This window comes from Callorhinchus milii, unplaced genomic scaffold (assembly GCF_018977255.1).
Source record: "Callorhinchus milii isolate IMCB2004 unplaced genomic scaffold, IMCB_Cmil_1.0 Scaffold2, whole genome shotgun sequence".
Lineage (NCBI taxonomy): Eukaryota > Metazoa > Chordata > Chondrichthyes > Chimaeriformes > Callorhinchidae > Callorhinchus > Callorhinchus milii.
The window spans coordinates 57344283-57369445 of record NW_024704743.1 but is presented as its reverse complement, the minus strand read 5'-3'; the positions used below and the strand labels follow the sequence as shown (position 1 = coordinate 57369445).

Genomic DNA, 25163 nt, shown 5'->3' with positions numbered 1-25163 from the left:
CTGCAAGGAATCCATGTATGTCACATAACCCCACGAGAGCTCGGCTCTGACCTGAAAGTGAGCAACACCCTTTGCACTGCCGTTTTCCCAATGTGCGTCTTCACCGCATTCAAAATGCACAGTCTTTATTACAGTATATACCGTAAACAGCTTTGTAATGTTAAAGGTGCTAAGCGAAATGCAATGATTACTTTATTATTATTATATTGTAATTTTCTCATCTAAATCTAGCAATCTTTGTTGTAGTTGTTACAGTCTATTATCAAATACTATACAATACAGTATATGGTCTTAAATTGTTATTCTCAATGTTATTTATTTCAGGTTTTATTGGCCAATTTAGGCATATAGTAAGAGCGATTTCTATCTTTTCCTTGGAGTCCCATTTCACATTGGAATTCACAGTAAATAATATTGTATCATATAAAAATACTCTCCCAAGAGCAGTAATAACTAAAATTATTTACCTGTGATTCTCTATCACCTTTGAAATGAACTTTTGCAACATTACACACATTTAGTCAGCAGCAGCACCAATACAGAAGATTTACATGATTTCCTATGAGGCTGTGTTACATAAAACAAATAAGAGAGCATTTACTCAGGCTAGGTAACACTAAGGCTAAGTAACCATTGATGGCCTAGTGGGTAAGGTGCTGTTGCACTGACTCGGTTGGCAAGTTCAGGTTCCCATGTGTGTTGAGCCCGTTGATCTCAGGCCACAGGGAAAATACAGTCACTGCACTTCACACTAAATGCTGTGAGAGGCTTTGAGGTGTTTTGCAGACATGATGAGGCATTACATCAAATGCAAGGAATATGATAATCAATGAATCCATCCAAGATTCTCCAGTTCATCTCTTTTACTTGTATCAGATGCTTGTTATTGACACACAGCTCACAGGAGGACAATACTAATTTTTTGAGGTGTCTTGTCAGTAAGCAGTCACTACCTGTTACAGCAAAACTCACATGATGCATATCAGTTGGGACCATAACATTTAATATGACTTTGTCAAGTCTGAGTTACAGGCAAATTTGCATAAGTAGTATAAAATCCAATTTAATCAATCTGCACTGAGTTTGCATAATTCCATGCATTCGGTAAGTGTGCATTGGAATATCAGTCACTGCAGCTGGTAAGTGCGCATGAGCTGCATTGAATCACGAGAAATGTAGTTTTGATCCATTGCCGCATGCACACTTACCAACAAGCATTGGAATCACATTGAATCACGGGAAATGAAGTTCTTCTGTGCATGTGGCAACGGATCAAGACTACGTTTCCTGCGCTTCGGTGGAGCCAGCAGTTAAGCGCAATGTTTCAATAGGTCAGGACATCATTTCCCACTATTTAATGCTGCCAGTAAATGTGTGGCAGAGAAGGGAGAGATGTTACAAGTCAGGAAATGGTTAATACGACCAGTGGAAAGAAATCTATGTGGTTTTGATAGGAAACTGAATAGGACTTGGGTGCATGTACGACTTAGGCGATTATATAAATTTAAAAAATTTATGTGAGTTTTACTGTAACAGTAAAATGCAGGTGTAGAATTAATAACAATAATAATCCTTGCATTTGATATAGAGCCTAATCCCGTCTTCGAGATGTCTCAAAGCGCTTCACAGAATATACTGTAAAGTTAATTAACTATGTTTTGTAGGTGAAGCACGGCAGTCAATTGCGCAGTCACACCACTTTGGTAACTTTGATCATTGCTTTTCTTTGGCTTCATTCCAGTCACTAATTGATAAGTTATATTCAAAGGCCTGAGTCAAATTGGTGCCTGTGGTAGAGTTGGCAGCATGGAATTATATAACCAGATCATCATGGGTTTCTATTAAAGCATATCAATGTGAATGCTATGCTTGTGTGCAATACTTTGCTAACCAGCACCTGATTGCTAGTTAATGTTTTAATGTTGTTAAAAAGTGTGAAGGAGTGTCAGTTTTTTGATGCCATCAACAAGTATGGTCCATTAAACAGCTTTCAAACTTGTTCTGGTGTGATCCTGTTTCACTCTCTTCAGATCCTCCACTCTTCCAATGTCTCCATTAACATAAACTGTGCACTTGAATTGGTTTATAAGATTGTCGTGTAAGATTCCAGACTCACAGATTGTTTCGTGTCTATCACTGCTGTGTTTAGAGCAGTTATAAGTAATTAATAATAATGAATAATAAGTAATTAATAATCCTTGCATTTGATTATAGCGCTTTATCCTTATCTTTATCTTCGACTCATCTCAAAGCACTTCATAGAATATACTATAAAGTAAATTGACTATATTTTGTGGGCAAAAATTAATAAAATTTTAGGCAAATGTTTCATTCCCTAATTTCATTCAGGAAGNAAAAAAACTTTCATTTTTATAGCATTTTAACACAGTGAATCATCTCAAAGCACTACACAAGTTATATCTGTAAAATGCAGTGACTTTGGACAAACGGAGCAGTCATTTTGTGCAAGCAAAGGACCCACAAATAGACATGAGGTTAATGGCCACTTAACGAGAGGATTTTTAAATCCAACTGAAAAATAGACAGGACTTTGTTTTAACATTTTGTCCAAAGGGTGACGCATCGGACGTTGAATCACCAAATTAAGGGTATGTTGGCCAAAACTAAAAACTCCCTTCTATGTTTAAATATTATTCATAGAATCCTCAAAATTCATGAGAACAGGCAGACATGACCTTGGTTTAACCTTTTATCTAAAGGAATAGCATCTCTGACAATGCCGGCTCCTTCAACACTATCAGTTGAGATTATGATTTCAATACGGGGCTTGAGCCTACAACCTGTAAGCTGGAGTGCTACTAACCAAGACAAATTGACATTCCCAAACTCAGGGAGATACATGTACTAGGAGTGAACAATCAAATTGCTATTAAATTCCAAAAGCTCAGGGTTCAACCAACTTGACAAATGGAGCAAGCAGAATCTGCCCAGCAAAAGACAATAATGTAAACTGCACAAAGAATATCAATCGATCTCTTAACAGAAACAAACTTCCAATCTCTGTTGTCCAGGAGTCTCTCCTGAAAGGTATGGGCTTTCATAAATGCTACCATTTATTTCTGAACCTACCTTTAAAGTGCAAAAGCCTTCAGATCCTGGCTCACAAGTCTGACAAGCTCCATCGAATAACGTTAAGATCTCGGTGTTGCTGTATATATAACCATCATTTGAAATCTGCAGGAGAAAAACATCAATTTATACATTTTGCCCTGAAGTCATCGCTGAAGTTAATTCAGCTTTGTCTCATCAAATTATCTAATTGATCTCTCTGCTTTCTGTTACATCTTGTGACAATTTAAACATTTTCATGCAATAATTTGCTTACAAAGCAAAAGAGAGAGAGAACAGCAGAGCATCCATTACATGGCTTTGTGTGCGAGGTTTCAGCCGTTTTGTTAACAGCAACATGTGAACATAGTTTGATTATTTTGCTCAACAACAACAACAAAATTACATTTATAGAGCGCCTTTCATGTCGGGAGGACGTCCCAAAGCGCTGAACAGTCAGGTGTTGGGGCCTGAGCATGGGGGAGGGGTGGTGTGGGGGTGAGGGAAGGCAAAGAGGTGGGAGGGAGACCAAAGGCACTGTCGAAGAGAAGGGTCTTGAGACCGGCCTTAAAGGAGACAAGGGAGCAAGCGAGGCGAAGGGACCGTGGAATGGAGTTCCAGAGTGTGGGGGCAGAGAGGCTGAAAGCCCGGCCACCGATGGTAGGGCGAGTCGGGCAGGAGACATGGAGCAGGCCAGAGGCGAACGGGCAGGTTGGTATGGAGTCAGCTGGTCAGAGAGGTAGGAGGGGACAAGGCCATGGATGGCCTTAACGGTGAGGACGAGGATCATGAACTTGATCCTCTGGGGGATGGGGAGCCAGTGGAGTCGGGCGAGGGTGGGAGTGATTGGGTCACAGAGCCTGGTGCGCGAGAGTACACGAGCTGCAGAGTTTTGGATGATCTGCAGCTTGTGAAGGGAAGAGTTGGGAAGCCCGATGAGGAGGGAATTCCTGTAATCGAGCCTTGAGGTGACGAATGCACGGGTGAGGGTTTCGGCAGCCTGAGGGGTGAGGTAGTGGCGGAGTCTGGCAATATTGCGGAGGTAGTGCTGGTCATGGCATGGATGTGGGGGAGAAAGGACAGTTCAAACAAGGCACCCAGGTTCCTGACTGGCTTAGTGAGGTTGAGTGTGCAGCCGTGGAGGCTGATGCTGCCAGCGCCTGAGGTGCGGAGGCGCTGGCGTGAGCCAATCAGGAGGACCTCGGTCTTGCTGATGTTGAGTTGGAGAAAGTTGTCCCTCATCCAGGACTTGATGTCGGACAGTCAGTCAGTCAGGACGCCAGTAGGTCTGGAGTTGAGGATGGAGGCAGAGAGGTAGAGTTGGGTGTCATCCGCGTACATGTGGAAATTTACACCATGTCTGCGGATGATGTCACCAAGGGAGAGCACCCTTACCCTCCTACCTCTCCGACCTACTATCCCCCTATCTACCTGCCCGTACCCTCCGTTCCTCTGGCTCCGGTCTGCTCCACAACCCCCGCCCCAACCGCCCTACTATCGGTGGCCGAGCCTTCAGCCTCTCAGCCCTTAGGCTCTGGAACTCTATCCCCCAGTGCCTTCGCCGCCTCCTCCCTTTCCTCCTTCAAGGCCGGTCTCAAGACCTTTCTCTTTGACCGTGCCTTCAGCTCCCCTCTCGACTCTCTACCCCCTCCTCGCCCCCTCCCTTCCCTCCCCTCACCATTTCCTACCTCTTCGCTCCCTCCCTTCCCTCCCCCTGACCATTTCCCCCCTGCTCGGGTCCTGACCCAGCTATCCAGCGCTTTGGAATGTCCTCCCGACGTGAAAGGCGCTCTATAAATGGAATCTTGTTGTTGTAGCGTGTAGAGGGTAAAAAGGAGGGGACCGAGTACAGAGCCCTGAGGAACACCGCACGAGACAGTAAACAGACCTTCCCTGGAGGTGTCAACATCCTGTGTGAACACTTGATTTTGAAATCCTTCATGTGGAAATGCTTATAGATTTATGCCACCCACTGATCCCGCTTCATTTCCTTAATGAAGCTTCTTAGCTTCTTAGCCTTGGTGATAAGCTTCTTTTGCAGCAGTCCTAGTTTGCTACAAAGAGGCTTCTATGACAACTTTAAAAGCCCTCTGTTTTGCCTACTGCTCTCTTTCCCTCTGCAGTTACCTTAAAAGTGCTTTGTGGATGAGCAGATTGCAGGCCTTAGCTTCAGTTTGCTTACAACCATGGTTGCAGAAGCAAGAAAGGCATGGCTACATTTGTTATCAAATCCATGCTAACTGCAGGGTTGCAGATCTGTACACCAATATTCTTCATATGGCTGAGACTTTGGCACAACCACTTGTAGCATAATAGGCGTCGGCCACTCTGACGTGACAATTGCCCCTCATCACAAGATCAGCCTGTCCTTTTACCCTTTCTTTCACCATAATCCGATTTCGCAGAATCGGTAATCAGATCAGTCTCCAAACAGAGTTCCAGCAGGTCAGCACAAGAACATATCAAGGAACAAGTGGGATTCGAAATTTAGAAATGCTTTTGTAAATCATTATATTAGACCCAATTGGAAGGTTAAAATATCATACCTTAACTTGCCACCTTGCAATTGGCTTGTCGTCAACAACCAAGTCTATGCTTTCAGATGGTTGACCATCCTCAGCAGGAATCTGGCAGTCCACAGCTTTATTACTCAAAAAAGTAGCCTTCGTCAGTTGTGGCACAGTTACAACCCATTCACCATTGGCATGCTATGCTCAATAGATAAAGGAAATCAAAAGAAATAACATTAATTCTTTTAACATAAGAAAAAAACACTGTACACAATTCTCATATGAATACAACATTCAGTTGTTATTTCTGTAGGTCCAAATTTTCCTTTCTATTCTTGGATATCAAGTATATTTTGTGGGTGTTTCGTCCACAACATATACAGTCACTACACTTTACAGTATATTCTGTGAAATGCTTTGAGACTTCTCGAAGACATGATAAGGTGCAATATCAAATGCAAGGATTATTATTATTATATATGAAATGCAAGGAATATTATAATTATATATCAAATGCAAGGATTATTATTATTACTATCAACCTGAGATAACATTTTCTCCCTTTCTCCTTCCGATTTTGGCTGTTTTCTCCTTAAAGTGCTGAATCACACTGTGATGGTATTCATGGTGGTCTGTGTTGGGGCTGGATGATGGAGCTCAATGGTTGGGCCCTATGGTGCGCTCCATAGTAGAGCATCCTCCCATTCTTCACCTAAATTTCTGATTTTATGGCCCAGATCACAATTTTCCAGCAGTTTATGCACATGCGTGAGGCATTCCAGCTGAATCTAATCCTCCTCACCCAATGTCCATATATACATTGTGCAGCAGGACTCATTGGAGAATTTAGACTCACTTGATCATCATTTGGTTTTAATAAAAGCTTCTTACATTATTTGCATCAGTATATAAGGCAGTGTCAAATGCAGAGTCCTCAGACCTGATTGACGACCACTGTTTGAAACCTTCAGGTCGAGCAGCATTTTGTAAACTTTAATCATTTTGGAAATTCTTTTACCACAATTCTCAAAAGTGACAGAGCACTGGCCTCCAAATTAATAATTACATTCTCTTCAGTTGACTATTCCAATTTAGTTGAGGTCAGAACACAATATGGCGACTGGATATTTCACTCTATAATCATTTAAATAGATCCTTGAATGAATGTCACAATAAAAATCACAAATTTCTACTTGAATAAGAAAAGGAAAATGTTGAGTTGACACTTATAGATATTTTGAAATAAGGAACAATAGCAAACATTGGAGTAAATGTCATAAGAATGTATAACATAAAAAATGCTAGACAAAAAAAGACCAAGGTGCATCTAGTTTGTCCTTCACATTCCTGGTGGTCGCATGCCCATATGTCCCAAACTGTGCACTATATCCCATAATGTTATTTCCTAATCTGTGTTTGAAAGAATCAACACTTCCTGCTTCTCCCTAGGGAGCCTGTTCCACAGGTTCACTATTCGCTCACTGAAATGGTGTTTGGTAGATTCGCTCTGAATTTACTCTTCAATCGCAGGCCGTGTCCTCTGGTTTTATTTTGGACAAGTTGAAACAACCTATCATGGTCTATATTGTCTTGCCCCTTTAGAACCTTATAGGCAGCAATCATGTCACCTCTCAATCTTCTCTTTTCAATTGTCAATTGAATTCCGCCTCAATCTACATTGCCATTTGGATCAATGCATATTAACATTTACCTAAAGGTACATTGACAGATGCCTCAAAAAGCATCGATCTTCATCTTAATGCACTTTGATCTTAGCTTCAATATACATTTATCTTTGTTTCAATATGCATTGACATTCATCTCAATTTACATTAATCTTTACCTCAATATATATTAATTTTCGCTTCAATGTACACTAATCTTTGCCTCATTGCGCTTGGATCTTTGTCTCAATGTGCATGGATATTCATTTCACTGTACACTGATCTTTGTCTCAAATGCACATTGACATTCATATGAATGTACTTTGTCTGTAAACTGACATTTATCTCACGGTCCATTGATCTTTGTTTCAATGTCCATAAATCTTTATGTCTTCATCTGAAAGTACATTGATATTTGCCTCATTGTATATTGATTTTCTCCTAAATGCACACTGATGTTCGCCTCAATGGGTATTGGCCTTCGCTTCAGTATACATTGACGTTCAGCTGAATTAAAAGATTCTGCTTATCAAAAGCATTCCAAATCTCAACTGCAACACAGAAATTAATCACGCATCATATTCTGTATATTTCATAGGCTCTACTTTAAAACGTTACATAAACTTGTGCAAACATTTGCCCATTTCAAAGCCTGAAATAATAATAAAAAGAAATCCTTAGATTTGGTATAGCACCTTTCATGTCAGGAAGATGCCATACAATGCTTCACAGAATATGCTGTAAAGTGTAGTGATTGTGTGTTTTCATGAATCAACATGTGCCAATTTATTCACAACAATGTCCCACAAACAGTCATTAAGTGAATGACCAATTTTTGGGGGGTCAATGTTGACCAGGACACCAAGAGAAACTCCCTTCTCTTTTCGAATAGTGCCAATGGGATCTTTAATGTTGACCTGAAAAGGCAGAAGGGGCCTTGGTTTAACATCTCATCTGAAGGACAGCACCTCCAGCAATGCAACACACTCCAGGACTGCGTTGGAGTGTCAGTTTAGACTATATGAATTCCAAGACCCGATGTGAGGCTTGAACTCACAACCTTCTGATTCAGAAGTGAGAGTGCTACTGACTGAGCCAGACTGTGAATTAATAGGTACAATTCAAAGTATCCGGTTAGAAAATTGTCCAGTTTTCTAGATCACTATTTGATGTAGATTTAGTGGTGTATCCTATAACTTGGCTTACTTGCAGCTTGACGATTTCACACTTTAAGCTTTCAGACTCCATAAATCCCTGGCCGAAGACCCTCACAGAGGTGCAGTCATACCGACGGATATCGCACAATCCAGAATTCTCCAACTCTCTGATCTCAGGAAGCTGATCTTCGATATTAATATCATAGAAAGTGAATTAATTGGCACACACTACAGTTTTCAAACAGACAAGACATCTTATATCTTTCACTCATCCCAAATTGATTATTCTCATAATTTGTGATCGCATTACTTTTCTTTCCCTATATATTTTATTCTATCCTCCTGAGAGGGTGGGAGGCGGGAAGCACGGTGTTCTGGCTCCAAGGTGACATACTTGGCAATGGAATTGCAATGGCAATTGGAACTGAGCCAGCCTTGTGTGGCAGTCTCAACAGTCTGGTTCCTGAGCCAGGAAGGTCCCCAATCTATCTTTGGAATTTCCATGTGTAGGTGGGATGTATAGGATTCTCAGCTTGGTTTGAATACTCTTAAGCACGGTGATGAGTTTTTGCATGTGTCAGACATCCGGCTGACCAAAATATATATATATTTTTTTGTGATGTTTCATAGCAGCAGCTAAGAAACTATTCAAAAGTAGCCCAGTGAGAAGCAGGCACCGATTTCTCTCGCCCGTCCTTGCTGATGGCACCTTCTCTTTATTTGCCACCAAACATTAAATCAGAGTGGATCAAAAATGTGCTTACTGAAAAGCTTACCCTATACAAGAAGTGTAGTTCTACAAAGCCTCAATAGACATCCTGGGACTGCAAGTCCTACCGAAATAGTGAATGAATGAACATTGCTCCTCGCTGATAAATTGGTACCAAGGGATATAACATCCGAATTATCACTGAATAGATTTTTTTTCAAGGAGATTATTACGGAATGCTTTTCTCAAAGTGTATATTGAAGCTTAATCCGTAGCAACACTTAAAAGACAACTAGAATTTGAAAAAGAATACTACACTGTAAAAAGATACAGAGGATGAGCAAGGAATAGGAATTAGAGGTGTTAATTTTATTGGAGGTGCTCCAACAATACCTCAGTTGGATGATGGCCTGTGAGGCTGTGACTGCAACTTTTATGATTCTAAGACGATTTGAGGAGTTTAACAGCTTAGTTATTATATGAAGTGCTACTTACCAACTAATACACTGCAGTCATAAGAACTGAAACCTGAAAAGCAGGCACAGCCCCACTCAGCACACTCGCCATTGTCGCTGCAAACATTGGGGCACCTCAATGCTGACAAGATTTCCTGAGGCACATCAGATAAATCCCCAAAGTCCCTTCCATGGTACATCCCATTTTCCAATAGTTTCCTTTCGCATTCATTCTCTAACAAACTCAGGCCTCCTGCCGCCCAGCTGACATTATCCTTACGCTGCAGATCCAAGATACAAATATCTATCACATCTACTATTCGTCCACCGAGCAATTCTCCACAGGCTCTGCCTATACTGGAATTGGCTACTGTTTGCTGGCACAAGTCAAAGGCATTCGCTTCTGTCAATCCAGAAGGTGTAGGCCATGAAGGTAAAGCTTCCTGATGAAAATCAGCGGCGTGGTCCTCAGGAAAAAAATAGCTGAACCCTTCCAGATCAGTCTGAGTGAGACTCTGGAATGGGAATGTTGGTAAGAATTCATAATAGTTCTGGCGTTTCCATCTTCTGCTGCTAAGATGCCTTGTATGATGGCGTTTGTTCCTTCTAGTGTTTCCCTTTGATAATCTTCTTTCTATTGTCCTTATGTGTCCTCTGGGATGAATATGCAAGGCTTTGGTAAAGTGTGTGGCTTCGTGGAACTTGCTCAGATTCGTATGATGTCTATGTGTTAATGTTGTTGTGGATTTATTTTCAGCTTGACGTCTGCTAATTCCTCTAATTAACTCAATACTGCTAATGTATTCTGCTGTAACATCTAAGACAGGTATCAAAGTGGAAAGTCTCACATGTTCACTGCTTGAACAAGTTGAAGCGACCCCAGGTTGAGGAGCAGCATCTAGTTTATTAGAAGACTCTTGCAACACGGGCAAGTTTGTACTACAACTGCAATATTGTCTTTTTTTGAAAGTAATTGGTGAAGATGACGTTTTATCAAACAGACTCTTGCCAGGCATAATTCTGTAAAAAGATAACAATGTATGTAGTGTCATACATAATGCTATATTCTGTGTGATATTCATATTATATTGTAGGCAATAACAAATATTAACACGTTAAAAGAGATTATTAGCAACTATTACTTTTGGGCTTCCCCGATGGCCTAATAGATAAAGTCGGGGATTCACACAGACAATAGGTTACAAGATCAAATAATGATCTAAGGTGGTCTCAGATCGGCAGCAATTGGGATGTTACCATTGGTCTCAGCACACTTTGGCTTAGGAAGGAGAAAAAGCAGGCAGTATTTCTCACTCCATAACCAGTGACATTCCCCATGAAATAGGTGGAGTGGTATCCACTTTATGATAGGTTTGTGCAGGGCAATCCCTTCATAAGGCTGATTCACTTGTAAGATGGGTGCTCTGTGGAACCTTGTTTGGTTTTAGCACACAGACCAGTTGGTTGTCACTTGCTAAAATGTAGCCGACTTATGAGTCATTGCCAATCTCACCTCCTGTGGGAGGCATTTGCACATGTATGATATAGGTAGGAAGCACCACTGACATTATTTCATGAAGAAAATGACAACAGTGGAGTTTTGTCACATAGCGTGCATGCATAGCATGCAATAAGTGACAGGAACTGGAAGTAGGCCATTTTTAAGTGCAAGAAATGACACCAATTTTCTCTGCAAAAGTACAATCTCTATACTTTAAAGTATATTCTTTGAAGCACTTTGAGACATCCTCCCAACACAAAAGCTATTATATCAAAACCAAGGATTATTATCATTATTATTAGTGGTAAACATTCCTCCAACATGGAGAAAGTGACATTGGCAGGTGACCTGACAACCCACACACTGACCATTTTTTACGCACTTTATCATAACAAAGGACCCGAGACATTGGACGTAAGCGACTGTGTTCAACCAGAGTCATCCTGTATATAGCTTGTGGAAAGTAACGAATTGATGAGCTGAATGATTTTTTCCTGTTGGCTGCTTCATGGTTTTAATCACAGTCACTCAGAAAATGATGGAAAAATTTGGTTCGCACATGGGATTTAAGTTAGAGATCAGTAACTAGATATAGACCTGAGCGTATTTTAAGGTACTCTTAAACCAGTTTCAACTCTTGAATAATTCTATTTCATGGATGAATAGCTGCACTTGATTTTCTTGCTGTCTCTTCATTGGGATCTCAATTTGTTCATAACACGGTTGGTAGCTACCGCATAGCATAGAAAACCACTGAAGTAATAGTCTCATTTGAACATAATTCATCAATGTCGATTTTCAATGAATAAAATAATATATATATAATATTTAGATTAAACATATGCATTAATATTACCTCCAATCTTCAATGAAAGCATCCAGACTGGCAGGGATTTCTCGATCGAGAAGATCATCTGGATTATGAAAGTCATTATTCATATCTCCATCAAATGTGCCACATAGACCTCTAGTGTTCTGGAAGTCTATGCCCGGTGCTCTGAGTGTTAAACTCATTCCCCAGTCACTCACATCAGCGCGGACAAATGCTCCAGAAGAAAATGTGACCTATATTAAGAAACAAAATGTTAAAAATCATTTCCAATCTTTATTTATGTAATTGATGCATTTGCTGCTTCTATATGAATTCAATGACACAAATGGTAAAGTGTTTTGAAAACACGTAATTAATAGGGATTGGATCTCTCTCTGCAATCATTGAGCCGCCATAATAATAATTCTTACATATAATACAATGCCTTGCATGTTGAGAGGACATCTCAAAGCATTTCATCTTATTTACTGTAAAGTGTAGTGAGCAGCCAATTTGCGCAGTTATGTCCCACAAACAGCCATGGAGTTAATGACCAATTTTATCTGGGGGATTGTTCGCCAGAACATCCTTCTCTTTTCGAACAGCGAAATGGGATTTTTAACATCCAGACAGGACCTCAGTTTATCGTCTCATCTGAATGACAGCACATCAACAATGCAGTGCACCCTGGTTTTGGGGGTTCACCTGACCAGAGAGGTCCAACTTGTGGCCCGCGGGCCAATTTCATCCGGTACTCCCCCCTCCCTCCATTTCATCCGCTTCCTCTGTAACCAGTAAATGTTGTGTTATATTTCTGGGAAAGGAAGCACAAAAATATTGCTTATGCTGTCCGCAGACGCTTCTCAAATAGGGAATCTGTCCCTCAGCAGCCAAAAGGTTGAACCATCCTGACCTAGACCATAAGTTCCCGGTCCCACAACCTGCTGACTCAAAGAGGCGAGAGGACTACCAACTGAGCCAGGCTGTAAAGTTTGCTTATTACTTCAATTATTTTTACACTTCACAGAATGTATAGGTTTATGTTTGTAATTCAATCTATGACTGAAAATTGTCAAGCCAGCTGGGACAAATTGTGCAGAAGCTAAATAGCGGACGGAAAGCAAAGAATCACATTGACAGCTGCTGCAAGGTCAGACGATGCCCAGATGTTGCAATCCTGCTGAAGTTCAATACTCATAAATACATTATTAGCTTGCCAAGAAATGTTATGCCTTGAATCATGACTTCTGCAAGGTGTATGGGCATAAACATAACAACTGGTAGATCTTTGTAGCAAAGCCTATCCATTCAGCAATTCGATCCAAACAAATAAGGCAGAAAAGTTCTAATGAAAACATATTTCACTACAAACTCCTGAAATATCTTGCTGTCTTTAGTTCAATTTTAACACAAATATTTTGTGGGCTTAGCATTAATTTTTGGATAACATGCCAGTATGTTATGGTTCAATCAGCATTTTATACTGAAATGCTAGATACAAAATTCTATGCAATGCTTAGTACATTGGTATTTTGTGTGGTAGTTTTATGCCTGATCTCCTCATAAAGATAATTTCCAACAAACGTTTTGGAAAGCAATAAGGAGGAGCGAAAAATCTAGCTGATTTCCTGCTTCCCACTCAAGGATACTGAGGGCAATTGTAGCACCCTTACTGTTACCATAGTTCAGTGTGTGCCAAACCAGGATACATTATTCAGCATAGATTTGAACAAGTAAGTGTAACCCAGCTTCTCTCCATCTCCCAGTGGTTAAAGGCCTTGCTGAGTGCAATCATACAGTCTGGGAGGTTTCAAGTCTATGCTGACTTAACTTTTATTTTATGACCACTGGATGATTAATGGGAAGCAGCCCATAGGTCTCAGGATCATTTCTAAAAATGCCAGGGCTTCACAATATGAAGCGACCTTCTGCCATGCCTCAGTTATACTGAAGCCCTATGGTATAAAGTCCAGTCCAAGCAGGTGAAACTGACAAAAAAAAGTTAGTTGCAAATATCCTCCATGATAATCCATTATTATCTCAGCATAATAGGATTATACTTTTTTTATATTTACCATGTTCATAGGAAGAAGTAATTGTTTTTGCAAAATATTAAAACATAAACATGGGTCGGTAACCTGATTTCAGAAAGTACACTTCCACATCAACTTTGAATTTTCAGTAAGCAGAGCAGCCCTCTCTAGCATGAAGTCAAGTAAGGTGTTATGAGGATTTAGACAAATTTACACAAAGCATATTTAATGAAATATGCTGTGTGCATATAAAAATACAAACAATAATCTTGCATTTGATGTAGCATCTTTCACATCAGGTCATCTCAAAGAACTTCGCAAGATTTACTGTCAAGTGGACTTTACAAATGAGCATAAAAATTGTAAAAAGCATACTGTAAAAAACTAGTGTTTTGTAGGCGAATGTGATTATTTGAAAATGGCGTCATGCACTATTTTCTTAAAAGTTGATTGAACAAAGAGCTGACAAGCTGGTTCTGAAATAGGCAATTTGGAGTCATAGAGGGATCCTGTCTAAATGTAAGATGTGAACAAAGCTAATTTGATTGCTGCAAAATGCCTCCCATCAAATCGAGTATTTCTCTAAAGTTCAAAGAACAATGATAGTTTGCAAGTGTGAAAATTGTCTGAGGGAAGCGGTTAATTGGTAAGGAGGGATAAACAGCAGAGATGGAACAGTATGTCAGAAAGAGAACGTGAGAAAAAGAAAGAAAGAACACAAGCTGTGCTTCATTCTGAAACATTTTTTGAAGTGGTAGTATTTCTTTAGACTGCTTTTATTTTCATTTCCATCTTTTACTTAATCCTTTACATTCTGTGCTGTGTAGAGTATTTTATTTTTAGCAATGTATTAAATTATGGTAAAAGTTGTAAAATGTTCAGCCTGAGAGATTCTTGATATTTTCGCCTCCTAAAGACGAAATGGTGAAACAAAACCCAGTTTCCTATTGTAGTTTCTGGGCCAGTGTGAGCTTATCATTTGCAACTGTGGTAAGTAAGTGCACACTGCACAGGACGACATTGAGTGCAGTTGAAATGGTCCCTTTGAAAGTTGCAGGCGACAGAGAATATTTAATAAAGCTGAAACCAGACAAATATACAAAATTATGACAGAAGTTGATAAAGCAATGAAAAAAGCGTTTGGGATCCCTAGCTTTATAAACAGAGGCAGAGTACAAAAGCAAGGAAGTTCTTCTAAACCTTTAGAAGTTACTGGTTAGGATTCAGCTGGAGTATTGAGTCCAATTCTGGGCATCACACTTTAGGAAGGATATCAAGATCTTGGAGAGGATGCAAAGGAAATTTACCAGAATGATACAAGGGATGAGGGACTTTAATTATGTAGAGAGACTAAAGAATCTGGGATTGTTCTCCTTAGAGCAGAGGAGGTTAAGGGGATATTTAATAGAGGTGTTCAACATTATCAGGGGCTTTGATAGAGTATATTGAGGAGAAACTGTATCCACTGGCAGGTTGGTCGGTAACCAGAGGACACAGATTTAAGAATAATTGACAAAAGAACCAGAGGGGAGACAAGGAGGAATATTTTTACCCAGAGTTGTTTCGATGTAGAATACACTGCCTGAAAGGGTGGTGGAAGATCCAATAATAAACTTTCAAAAGAGAATTGAATATTTACTTGAAAATGAAAAATTTGCAGGTCTATGTGGAAGGAGCGGGGGTGTGGATCTAACTGGATAGCTCTTTCAGGGAGCCGGCACAGGCACAATGGGACGAATGGATTCTATGATTCTATAAGTGCCCTCCAATATAAAGACAAGTTAGGTGCCATAAAGATTTAACAATTTTTCTTTTGAGGAAATTTACACAAAGCAAACTAATGACATTTGCTGAGTGTGCATTGAAGTGACTCACTCTAATAGGGTGCAGGATTTGATTTATTTGCCTCTTAGAAAACCTGGACACAGTTGGTCTGACCACAGAGCCAGTACCTGACCTCTGAAACCTCATGTGCGCAGTTATAATTGATTTTTTAGTTGCTCCACGCTCAATTTAACTTGGTCAACAAAACATCAATGTATCCTACTTTATAGCAAGTTCTAGTGACTTTTCAAGCAGAATATTATTTAAAATGTATTAACTCATGTTTCAGCCCCCAGAAATATATATAAGCAATATTGTTGCCTGTTTGGTTGGGTTCCTTACACCAAGGTGCTGTTTTTATATATACGTTTGCATACAAAATACAGTCGCTCCACTTTACACTACATCCTGTGAAGTGCTTTAGAATGTACTCCTGACATGAAAGGCATTATATCGAATGCAAGGATTGTAATTATTATTAAGTATTGTTGTCAATGGGACAGATATGAACAATGTAGGTGATAATATCCTTTTTATTGAATTAGAAACATTTCAAATGATAGCTTTTCAATATAAACTGGTTGGAATTCCGCATCATTTTGGGGGTTAGGTTATTGCAAACAATTGCTTATTTTCAATTGTGCTCATTCAAAATATTTCTACTTGTACTATTAATAATCCTTATATTTTAAGGCACCAACATGTGGAGTATCTTTGCACTTTTCTATATAGTGCAGTGTCTGAATTAGTATACCATTATTGGTGACTTTTCACATACCTGCCCCATTTATGATACTCTGTATATTTGTATATTATCAGACTTCAAACCTATACCAAGAATCACTTATAACAAACAATATTCAAACAATCTCAAAAACAATATTCAGTATTCATTTTGCTTGGATCTTACAAAAACTAAATTCACAGTGTTTTTATTTATTTTGGGATCTTAAATAACATGACAGAAATATTTACTAGAATTGTTTTACAAAATTTAACAGCACAATTTGATTGAAACAGAAATCTTCCTATCAATTAAATCACTGGACTGTAATTTCCCTTTTTACCTTTAATTCCAGTATTGGAATAAGAAAAAAATATTATTAACTTACTGTTACTTTCTTTCCTTGGTAAGATTCAGTAATCTTGACACTGTTACCCGCTATGTCTTGACTCTTCACAGATAAGTGTGGCCTGGTTTCATGCAGCTGCCCATTGCACATGTCAAAAGCAATGACATCTCCTCCTTCTTTAGCCACGAATCCACAGTTACAAGAAGCTGGATAATGAGAGCTCCCACAGTCCCACTGGCGCACGTGCACTTCAAAGTCACGAGCAACACTCTTATATAGCATGAAAGTCCCAGTCTTGTAATTGTCATACCGCCTGGAATTGAGAACAAAACATGTTGTAATATCCAAAAATCCTATCATGTTATATGGAAACATTGCAAATGTTTTAAGATTGAATCAAATGCCATCCCATTGCGTAGTGAAATATCATACATCTTTAGAGCACCACAACGTGTCAAAATGTCTCAAGAGTACTGCAGTTATTACTGTCAATGTAGGGACTGTTTTTTAGATAATACAGCAACAATTTTGGGCACAACTTGGCCCAACAACAGCAATGAGGTGAATAACTANTTTTTTCTGATTATTGACTAGGACATCAGGAGAAACTCCCTTCTCTTTTTGAATCGTGTCATGGGAACCTGGTCACCTTTACAGGCAGATGCTTTTATAGCATTGTGGTGTATTTTGCACAGTTCATTCAGAATAATGAATGCTTCAATGAACATCAAGTGATGGGTGTTTTAGTGTGTTAGGATTGTCAGGTTTAATAACATCACTGCAAAATTTCACACAATTGAAATTAAAAGCACAATTAGTAATTAAACTATTGCAGAGAATTACAAAACTATGAATTAGAGTGTCAAGATGTAGTTACTTTAATGTATAGCACAAACGTGATATGAATTACACAGGTATAGAGCACTGCTATGTATCCCAAATTGGAATCAGAACTAATTAGCAAAGGTGTCCTGTTGCATATTAGAAATGCAGGAAACAAGCAGGTCTACTTAGCAATGTCTATTTTCTGAGCAACGACCAATGTCCTGTGAACTCCAACCTATGCTTAAATGTGTTTAGGTTGAAGTAATGAAGGAAGCAAATAGGAATACTACAATGTTGCGAGGTAGTCAACAAGGTGCATTGGCATGTTGATCTAAGCATGAAACTTGCAGAGTTTATCTAGCCTAAGGATGGAAAAAGCTGATGGGCATTTGTAATTGTATTTGTGGGATTGGATGTACATACAGGGCCTTGTACAGACACTTGACCCTACATTACTGGTGCAGAAGCTGCAAGTTAAGGCTTTTAACAGCTATAGGGAACGCAGACCTGAGTTACACTGATCCATAAGTAAGATGATTTAATTAACAAGGATCAAGTTCATCCTTGCAGCTGGTCTATCTATTAATTCAGATATCTTACAGGACAGGTATTGCCCCCAGCTCTCATACCTGAATCTATCTGAGAAGTGGTTGACCGACTCTCCCCACCGCACCCCCGCCCACACACCCTTTCCGTTTGGTGAGCTTACCACAACAAGGGCAGTGTTTAAAGCAATGTTCAGCAATCTCAGGTAATCTGCTGGCTTCAATGCTCTGCGCATAATATCTCATGTTGCCTACCATTAATACAGGGAAGTCAGGGGGGCTATAAACACATAAATATGGAAGAAATCCTGAGCTGGACATTTCTTGCTCCAGGATACCCAGGACCCAAAACTCAAGTAATGCCTGAGGTTGTTAGTGGTGTGTCAACACTTGATTGGCGCTTGATTCAATAAGTAACATTGGCCAGAGGCAATATAAATCTTTAACGTAGCAATCTCAGCCAAGGTAAAGGCTATATTTTTCCACCACCTGTGAATCACAACAGAAAATCCATTAATGATGATGGACACCTTTGGAAGCTTTCTCATTCCCCCCCCTTGTCTTCGAAATGCAGCAGATGGATTCTTGTTGGCACCTAATTACGCTCTGGATGATACATGCAAGCCTGAGACTGATAACACACCATTTATCCTCTTATTTGAAAGTTGGTAATGTTGCTAGTGGATAAAAGTAATCTGTTTTAGGCAACACACATCACAAGCATTTCATTACCTGCAGCTCTAGTCACATGATAGATGCTTCAATATGCGGCAGTGCCAAAGTAGGCGTCTGCAACCTCATTAGGAATTTAAACAACTTTTCCCATTTTTTGTCTATATTAGCCATGCTAATAATTGTCTATAAGTAGTTGTTCCCGATTGATCATGATTCCTTTCTGATTGTGAGCTGGTGAAACTAACATTAAAAGCACAGAACAAATTATAATCTGTCCAATATCGTATTTATTTACATTACTTGGAGATTGCTTGCACACAATATGTTACCCTGAACTGGCCTTTCCATTTGAAGTGCGAGTGCTGATTCCTTTGTCTGTACATTGATTGCATTGATTGTCTTGTGTCTCTGCCACTGTTGTGGGAAATGATTGAGGTTGAAGAGGATGAGGACTTGGATTTAGTACCAATAATTAAACACCTTTGAGCACAATACAAATCAATTTAGATTTATAAAGCACCTTTCACTTTGGGAGGCGTAAATTGTATTGTACAAGCAGCCAATGCTGTCGAAACCGAAAGAACAATATTGGCACCACCTTGTGGTTTACGCTAACACTGGGACACCCAGCAGCTTGGAAGCTACAGTTCCTTTTCAGCACTGTGTGATGTGGCTGATGAAGCAGTGTGGGAGGTGATGTCTCCTTAGTTTGCAATGACACTGATGAGCTACCGTGTATGACCACATCATTAGGCTATCGAGAGTCTTGAGATGTAATGCTTTATATCTGAAGGCAAATCAACATGTATCGATCTCAATTTTTTGTGGGGCTTGATAGAAAAGGACATCAGGAAGGGCCTGGCAGCACGTCACCTGACAGCCCTCTCACATGTGCAACAGTAATTACTCCTGGGAAGCACAGACGTCATGTAATTAATTTTATAACAGAGACAAATCAGATGAAAAGAGACAACACGGTATGTAGTTACCTGCCATCAAATGTAATCAGGTGTGGATCAGTAAATGAGTAACAATAGGCAATGGGGACGTCCTTTACTATTATCTAAAAAATAAACAAAAGATAGCAATAAAACCTTTAACAAGGTCAGAAGAAAAACATTCACATTGATGAGTACAACAAAATTCTCCACTATCAATGTAGATCAAGGTAACAGGCAAAGACTTGGAAACTTAAAGTACCAGTCAAAGATCTCTTTGATGACTGCACCAACATATTTTAGAACAATAGCTGCCAATTTCATTTACTTGTTCTTTTTAAGTGAATTCTTTGTTTTATATTTATATCTGTTCGGCACAATTAATGACATTTGAATAAATCTGGTCACTTAAACAAAGAGAAATATTAGTCCGTTATGAGATATAGAATATGAATAGATGGATTTTTGGCCTGTGATAATATCATGGATGATAATATCACATGCACATTACCTCTACCATAGTTCTTAGTACACAAAACAGATGCTATATGCACTTTAATTTTTTAGTTGGACCAAATCAAGGGTTGCTATTTTACTTTTTGTATTCAAAACATGCAGTATATACACTTCAAATCGGGTAGGTGGGTCTGAATGAATTGCGCTTCTTCTGTTTTATATAATTTTACAGTTCTAAACTGAATGGAAATTGAAATATAAATACACGGTTTACGACCTGCACAGGTTCCAGGACATAGTTATTCCACAAGAAATTTTCATTAGTAAAGGGCCACGCCATGATTTCAGTCACTCTGTCACCATCCTGCGCAAAATCCATGACTGCTGAATAGTAAATGGTCGACCGGGAACATATGCCTCGATTGCAAGGTGTTTGGAGCAGGTCCACATGACAGGTTGAGAGAACAAGGTCTGATCCCGAATATCGTGTACCTGGAACATCTGGATGAAATTAAATCATAAATTGAAAACATTACGGGGATACACCAGATCACTCTGTTTATCCACATGCATGTACAACTGAGCTAAACTAACAAGTCCATAAATTGTTAGTGAAGGTTCATGGAGCTTTCACGAAAACTAATGGGACCTGATTCTCAGTACTGTCATTCGAATCTATCAGTTCACATCAGAGTGATCAAAGCTTGATAGTCGCAAGACATGAAATCATTTTCCCAATTTAATGCCTACTACAGCATATAAACCAGTTCAACAGAAGACAACATGACAAGAGAATGCTAATGCATTTACAACTGCTGATGGAGATTGAGCAGCTAAATTAGAATGGAAATCATATGCATTTTACAGTGCTATTACTTTTGGACCAATCTTACACTGCTCTGGACAGAGCTTCAGTACACATCTCCAAGAATGACTGAGGTAGGAGCTTACTTCCCTCTGGTTTACTCACCAGTCAAGCGTAACATCCGTGAATAGAATAAAAAATTAGAAAACGAATCAAAAGTGGGTTGAAATAGCTCGCAAACTGGAAATTCAAAATGAAATCAAAATCTGAGCTAAATTGAGACTATCTGGATTTGGTGTATGTTATAAAACTGTGCAATGAAGAACGATTTCCAAGTTTATGTCCTCCTACAGCATTGTTTTATATTATAAATATCTAGCTAATTATATTTGTTCAACACAAGTAGTCCGGTCGATTTGGCTCTCACCCAGGAGAGAATCAGTGTAAGGGAAGATACATTTCCATATTTGATTCCCAGTCCACTTTATGTAAGTGCTCCCAGGTCAGTTGCAAGGTAAATGTTTTCTTTACATCTTAGCAACCTGAACTCTCAGAAGAGCCCCATCACCTTGCGATCAATTTATTTTCCACATTAACCATTTCTGTGTTATTTTAGTACCAATCGGCACCAAATTATGAACATTTCTTTTGTGTGTCAGGTGGTAATTTTCTCCTCCCTTTCCACGGCTTTCTTGGCTTCATACCAATCACAGATGGAAAAGCAGGAAAGTGATCTGTTCCCAGACCTTGGCCTATATCACCCAAACTCCCCCACCCTGCGCGGGTCCAAATCCTTGACTAACCAGATCTTGGGACATCTTCCCGACCTGAAAGGCACCATACAAATGTAATTTTGTATTGTATGACATACTTGAGCCAGCTACTGAGAGTTGTATAATAGTTGACCTGTTGAAGGTTCTCCTTCAGAATTTCCCTCTTTCCTTCAAGCAGCACCTCCCTCCCTTCCACTCAAAACTATGTTGGTAACCACGTACTCCTAACGTGTTCACCTTCCCAACATAATCAGTGTTGCTACTCTATATTATGGGTAGTTCTAGCATGCAGCTTCATGCTTTAGGCAAACAGGGCTAACACTTGCTCTCAGGTCAACATGACATAAGGGCCCTAGAAACACTAGAGGATAAGCAATAATGTTGATCTCCAGTGTTGGATGAATGAGCTATGAAGAATGCCTTGATGTGATATGGGTTCTTTAGCCTTGAAAAAGAGATGTCACTGAGTGGGTTTTATGAATTGCATTTGATTATTAAAAGGAAAGAGATAGTAAACCCAGGATAATATTTTCAGACATGTCGAAGCAACAGGACAAGAAAGCATGGGTTAAGAGTTATAAAGGCTATTTTAGGTCAGACACCAGGAAGTATTTCTTGTTACAGAAGGTAATCAACAGTTGAAATTGGTTATCGGGAAAGCGTAGTGAGGACAGCATACCAGATTATTTTAAAGTAGAGCTCGATACTGGAATGGTCCACAACAAGGAAAGAGAACAAACGTGATTTTATCTATGTATAGATATATATTATATATATATAGACAGATGGAAAAAAGTGTTGAAAAATTGATCAAAGTGGTTTACCTTGACTGACTGTGTTAACCATGAGTCTCAATTTACATTCATCTTCATTCTGGGTGAACTCGGAGCAAGGGATTGGCACAGTACTTTCAACCATCAGTCTGTGCTCCTTTCCATCCTCTGCTATGGTCAAAGCCTCTGGGTGAATCTGCCAAATTAAATAACTCACACATCAGTTGATCTTGATGTTGCATCTGCAAGTGCTGCTTCCTAGTACACTGCATTATTGACTGTTTATTGTCCTTCATGTGCAGATTATGAATTTTTAAAAAAATCAATATTATTCATTAAAAAAAGAATGTTTTCAATAGGAACAATAGGATAGATATATGGAAAATGTTTCCCTATATTGGCTTCTACTGTATTACTAATTGCTGGAAGTCACTGAACAAAGAATTGCGTGTTAATTATTTTATCTTTTAATCTGTCAATTTGTCATACATCTACTGCTAATAATCCTTGTTTTTTTTATTGTGCCTACAATACTGACACGGCTGTATACAAATTGGCTGCCAGGCTTGCCTACAAAATTGTAACTACATTTTTTGTACATCATGTGAAGCGCTTTGAGATGTCTCCCTAATGTGAAAAGCATTATATCAATTGTAAGGATTATTATTTATTATTACAATGTCAAAATGTTTAAAAGCTCTTCACAGAGAATTGCTGTCAAACACAGCAACTCTGTTTATAATAATAATAATCCTTGCATTTGATATAGCGCTTTTCAAATATTTTCAACGTCTCAAAGTGCTTCACAGAATAGACTGTAAAGTCAATTGACCGTATATTTGTGGGCGAAACGCGGCAGCCAATTGCACACAGCAGTGTCCCAATTTCCAGGCACCAATGTCCAGGTATAAATATCTATGAAGTGAATACTGTACAATACAAAATTACATTTGTAAAGTGGCTTTCACGTCAGGAGGACGTTCCAAGGTGCTGAACAGTCAGGGATTAGGACCTGGGAGAGGGTGGGAAATCAGGGAGGTGGAGGTCAGAGAGGGTAAGAGAGTGGCCGTAGGCATCATCGAAGAGGGTCTTGAGGCATGCCTTGAAGGAAGCAAGGGAAGGAGCGAGGCGAAGGGAATGCGGGATGACATTCCATACGGTGGGGGTAGAGAGGCTGAAGGTCCAACCGCCGATGGTGGGGCAGGCCAGGTGGGGGACATGGAGCAGGCCAGAGCCTGCTGAGTGGAGGGAGCGGACAGGTTGATAAGGGGTTGGAGAGGCAGGAGGGGGCAAGGCCATGGAGGGCCTTGAAGGTAGAATGAAAATTTTTAACTCGATCCTCTGAGGGATGGGGAGCCAATGGAGCCCGGCAAGGAGTGGATGTGATGGGGTCATGGAGCCTGATGTATGAAAGGACACAAGCTGCAGAGTTCTGGATGATCTGCAGCTTGTGGAAGGAAGAGTTAGGAAGGCTGACAAGCAAGGCGAATTACCAAATTATCTGGAGGATTGTTGGCTGGGAGACCAGCAGAAACCCTTTTGGAATAGCTATGGATGTTTACCAAACACCTGAAGCCTTGACTTATTGCCTCATTTGAAGAACAGCATCTCCAACAATTCAGCATTCTCCCAGCAGTGCACTAGAATCAGCTTGGACAGTGAGTTTTAAATCCTGATGTTGGGTTTGAACCCACAACCTGACTCAGAGGTGAGAGTGCTCCCAACCGAGCCAAGCTGACACCCAGCATAGCCATCTACTAACTTTGTGTTTATTATAAACACTAAAATGCTACAAAATAAAACATGCGTTTTGAGGCCTCAGTCCACACAGATGTATTGTCGTAGTCAACAATTAGTTCCAGCTTTCAATCACCAGCAAATTTAAACCACTTGCAATTTGAAATGATTTTTTTTAAAAACGCATATAGAAAAACCTCTCTTTCAATGCCTTTGTTTAATTCCGAGAACCCTGTCACCTGCAGTACTTAACCCACGAGTTATTTTTGCCTTTGTTTTGCCTGTTTTCATATTGAGTGACATTCTTACATTGTCAGGAGCTGCACATTATTTGCTCTGTTAAATCACTTAAAATGCACCTTTGGATGAGTCGAGCTGGAACTAATAATGTTGTGGGACAGGATTTTATTGGATAAACCTGGATATAATTCAGGTTTGTTTGCCTGGGCTTTAGAGAAATTTCTTTCTTAATTTATACCTTAATCCCAGCAAAGAATTCTTCACTTTCAGCAGAGGGTCCTTGAATATCTGGACTGTCCAAATAGAAAGTTGAACTTCTGCAGTAAACCTACAAATAGAAAACAAAGGAACAAATGAGTTATGATCCAGACACAAAGGGATATAAACTATTGTAGAAACCTATCAGTCCGAAGGTTGAATGATCTAGCATTAAAAAGCAGACGTAAAACGATCCTGCCTTGACCTCAGCACTATATAAACACACCCATTGATAACCTAATAAAGATTTTATGTGGTGAGGGTGGGTTTTAAATCTCAGACGTTTACGACACACAACAATACCATTCTCTGCACCATGTCTCTGCTGGTGT

General features: G+C 39.6%; 1 protein-coding gene across 1 annotated transcript in view; it reads right to left on the bottom strand.

Annotated features, from left to right (window-relative positions):
• vwdel (von Willebrand factor D and EGF domains-like) overlaps positions 1 to 25163 on the bottom strand; it is a 105753-nt gene that overhangs the window by 31778 nt on the left and 48812 nt on the right. The window contains 10 exon segments of the mRNA XM_042346975.1: positions 3091 to 3195; positions 5616 to 5777; positions 8450 to 8586; positions 9605 to 10584; positions 11922 to 12130; positions 16846 to 17119; positions 19841 to 19914; positions 20523 to 20737; positions 22648 to 22792; positions 24812 to 24901. Coding sequence (XP_042202909.1) covers positions 3091 to 3195; positions 5616 to 5777; positions 8450 to 8586; positions 9605 to 10584; positions 11922 to 12130; positions 16846 to 17119; positions 19841 to 19914; positions 20523 to 20737; positions 22648 to 22792; positions 24812 to 24901 — 2391 coding nt within the window.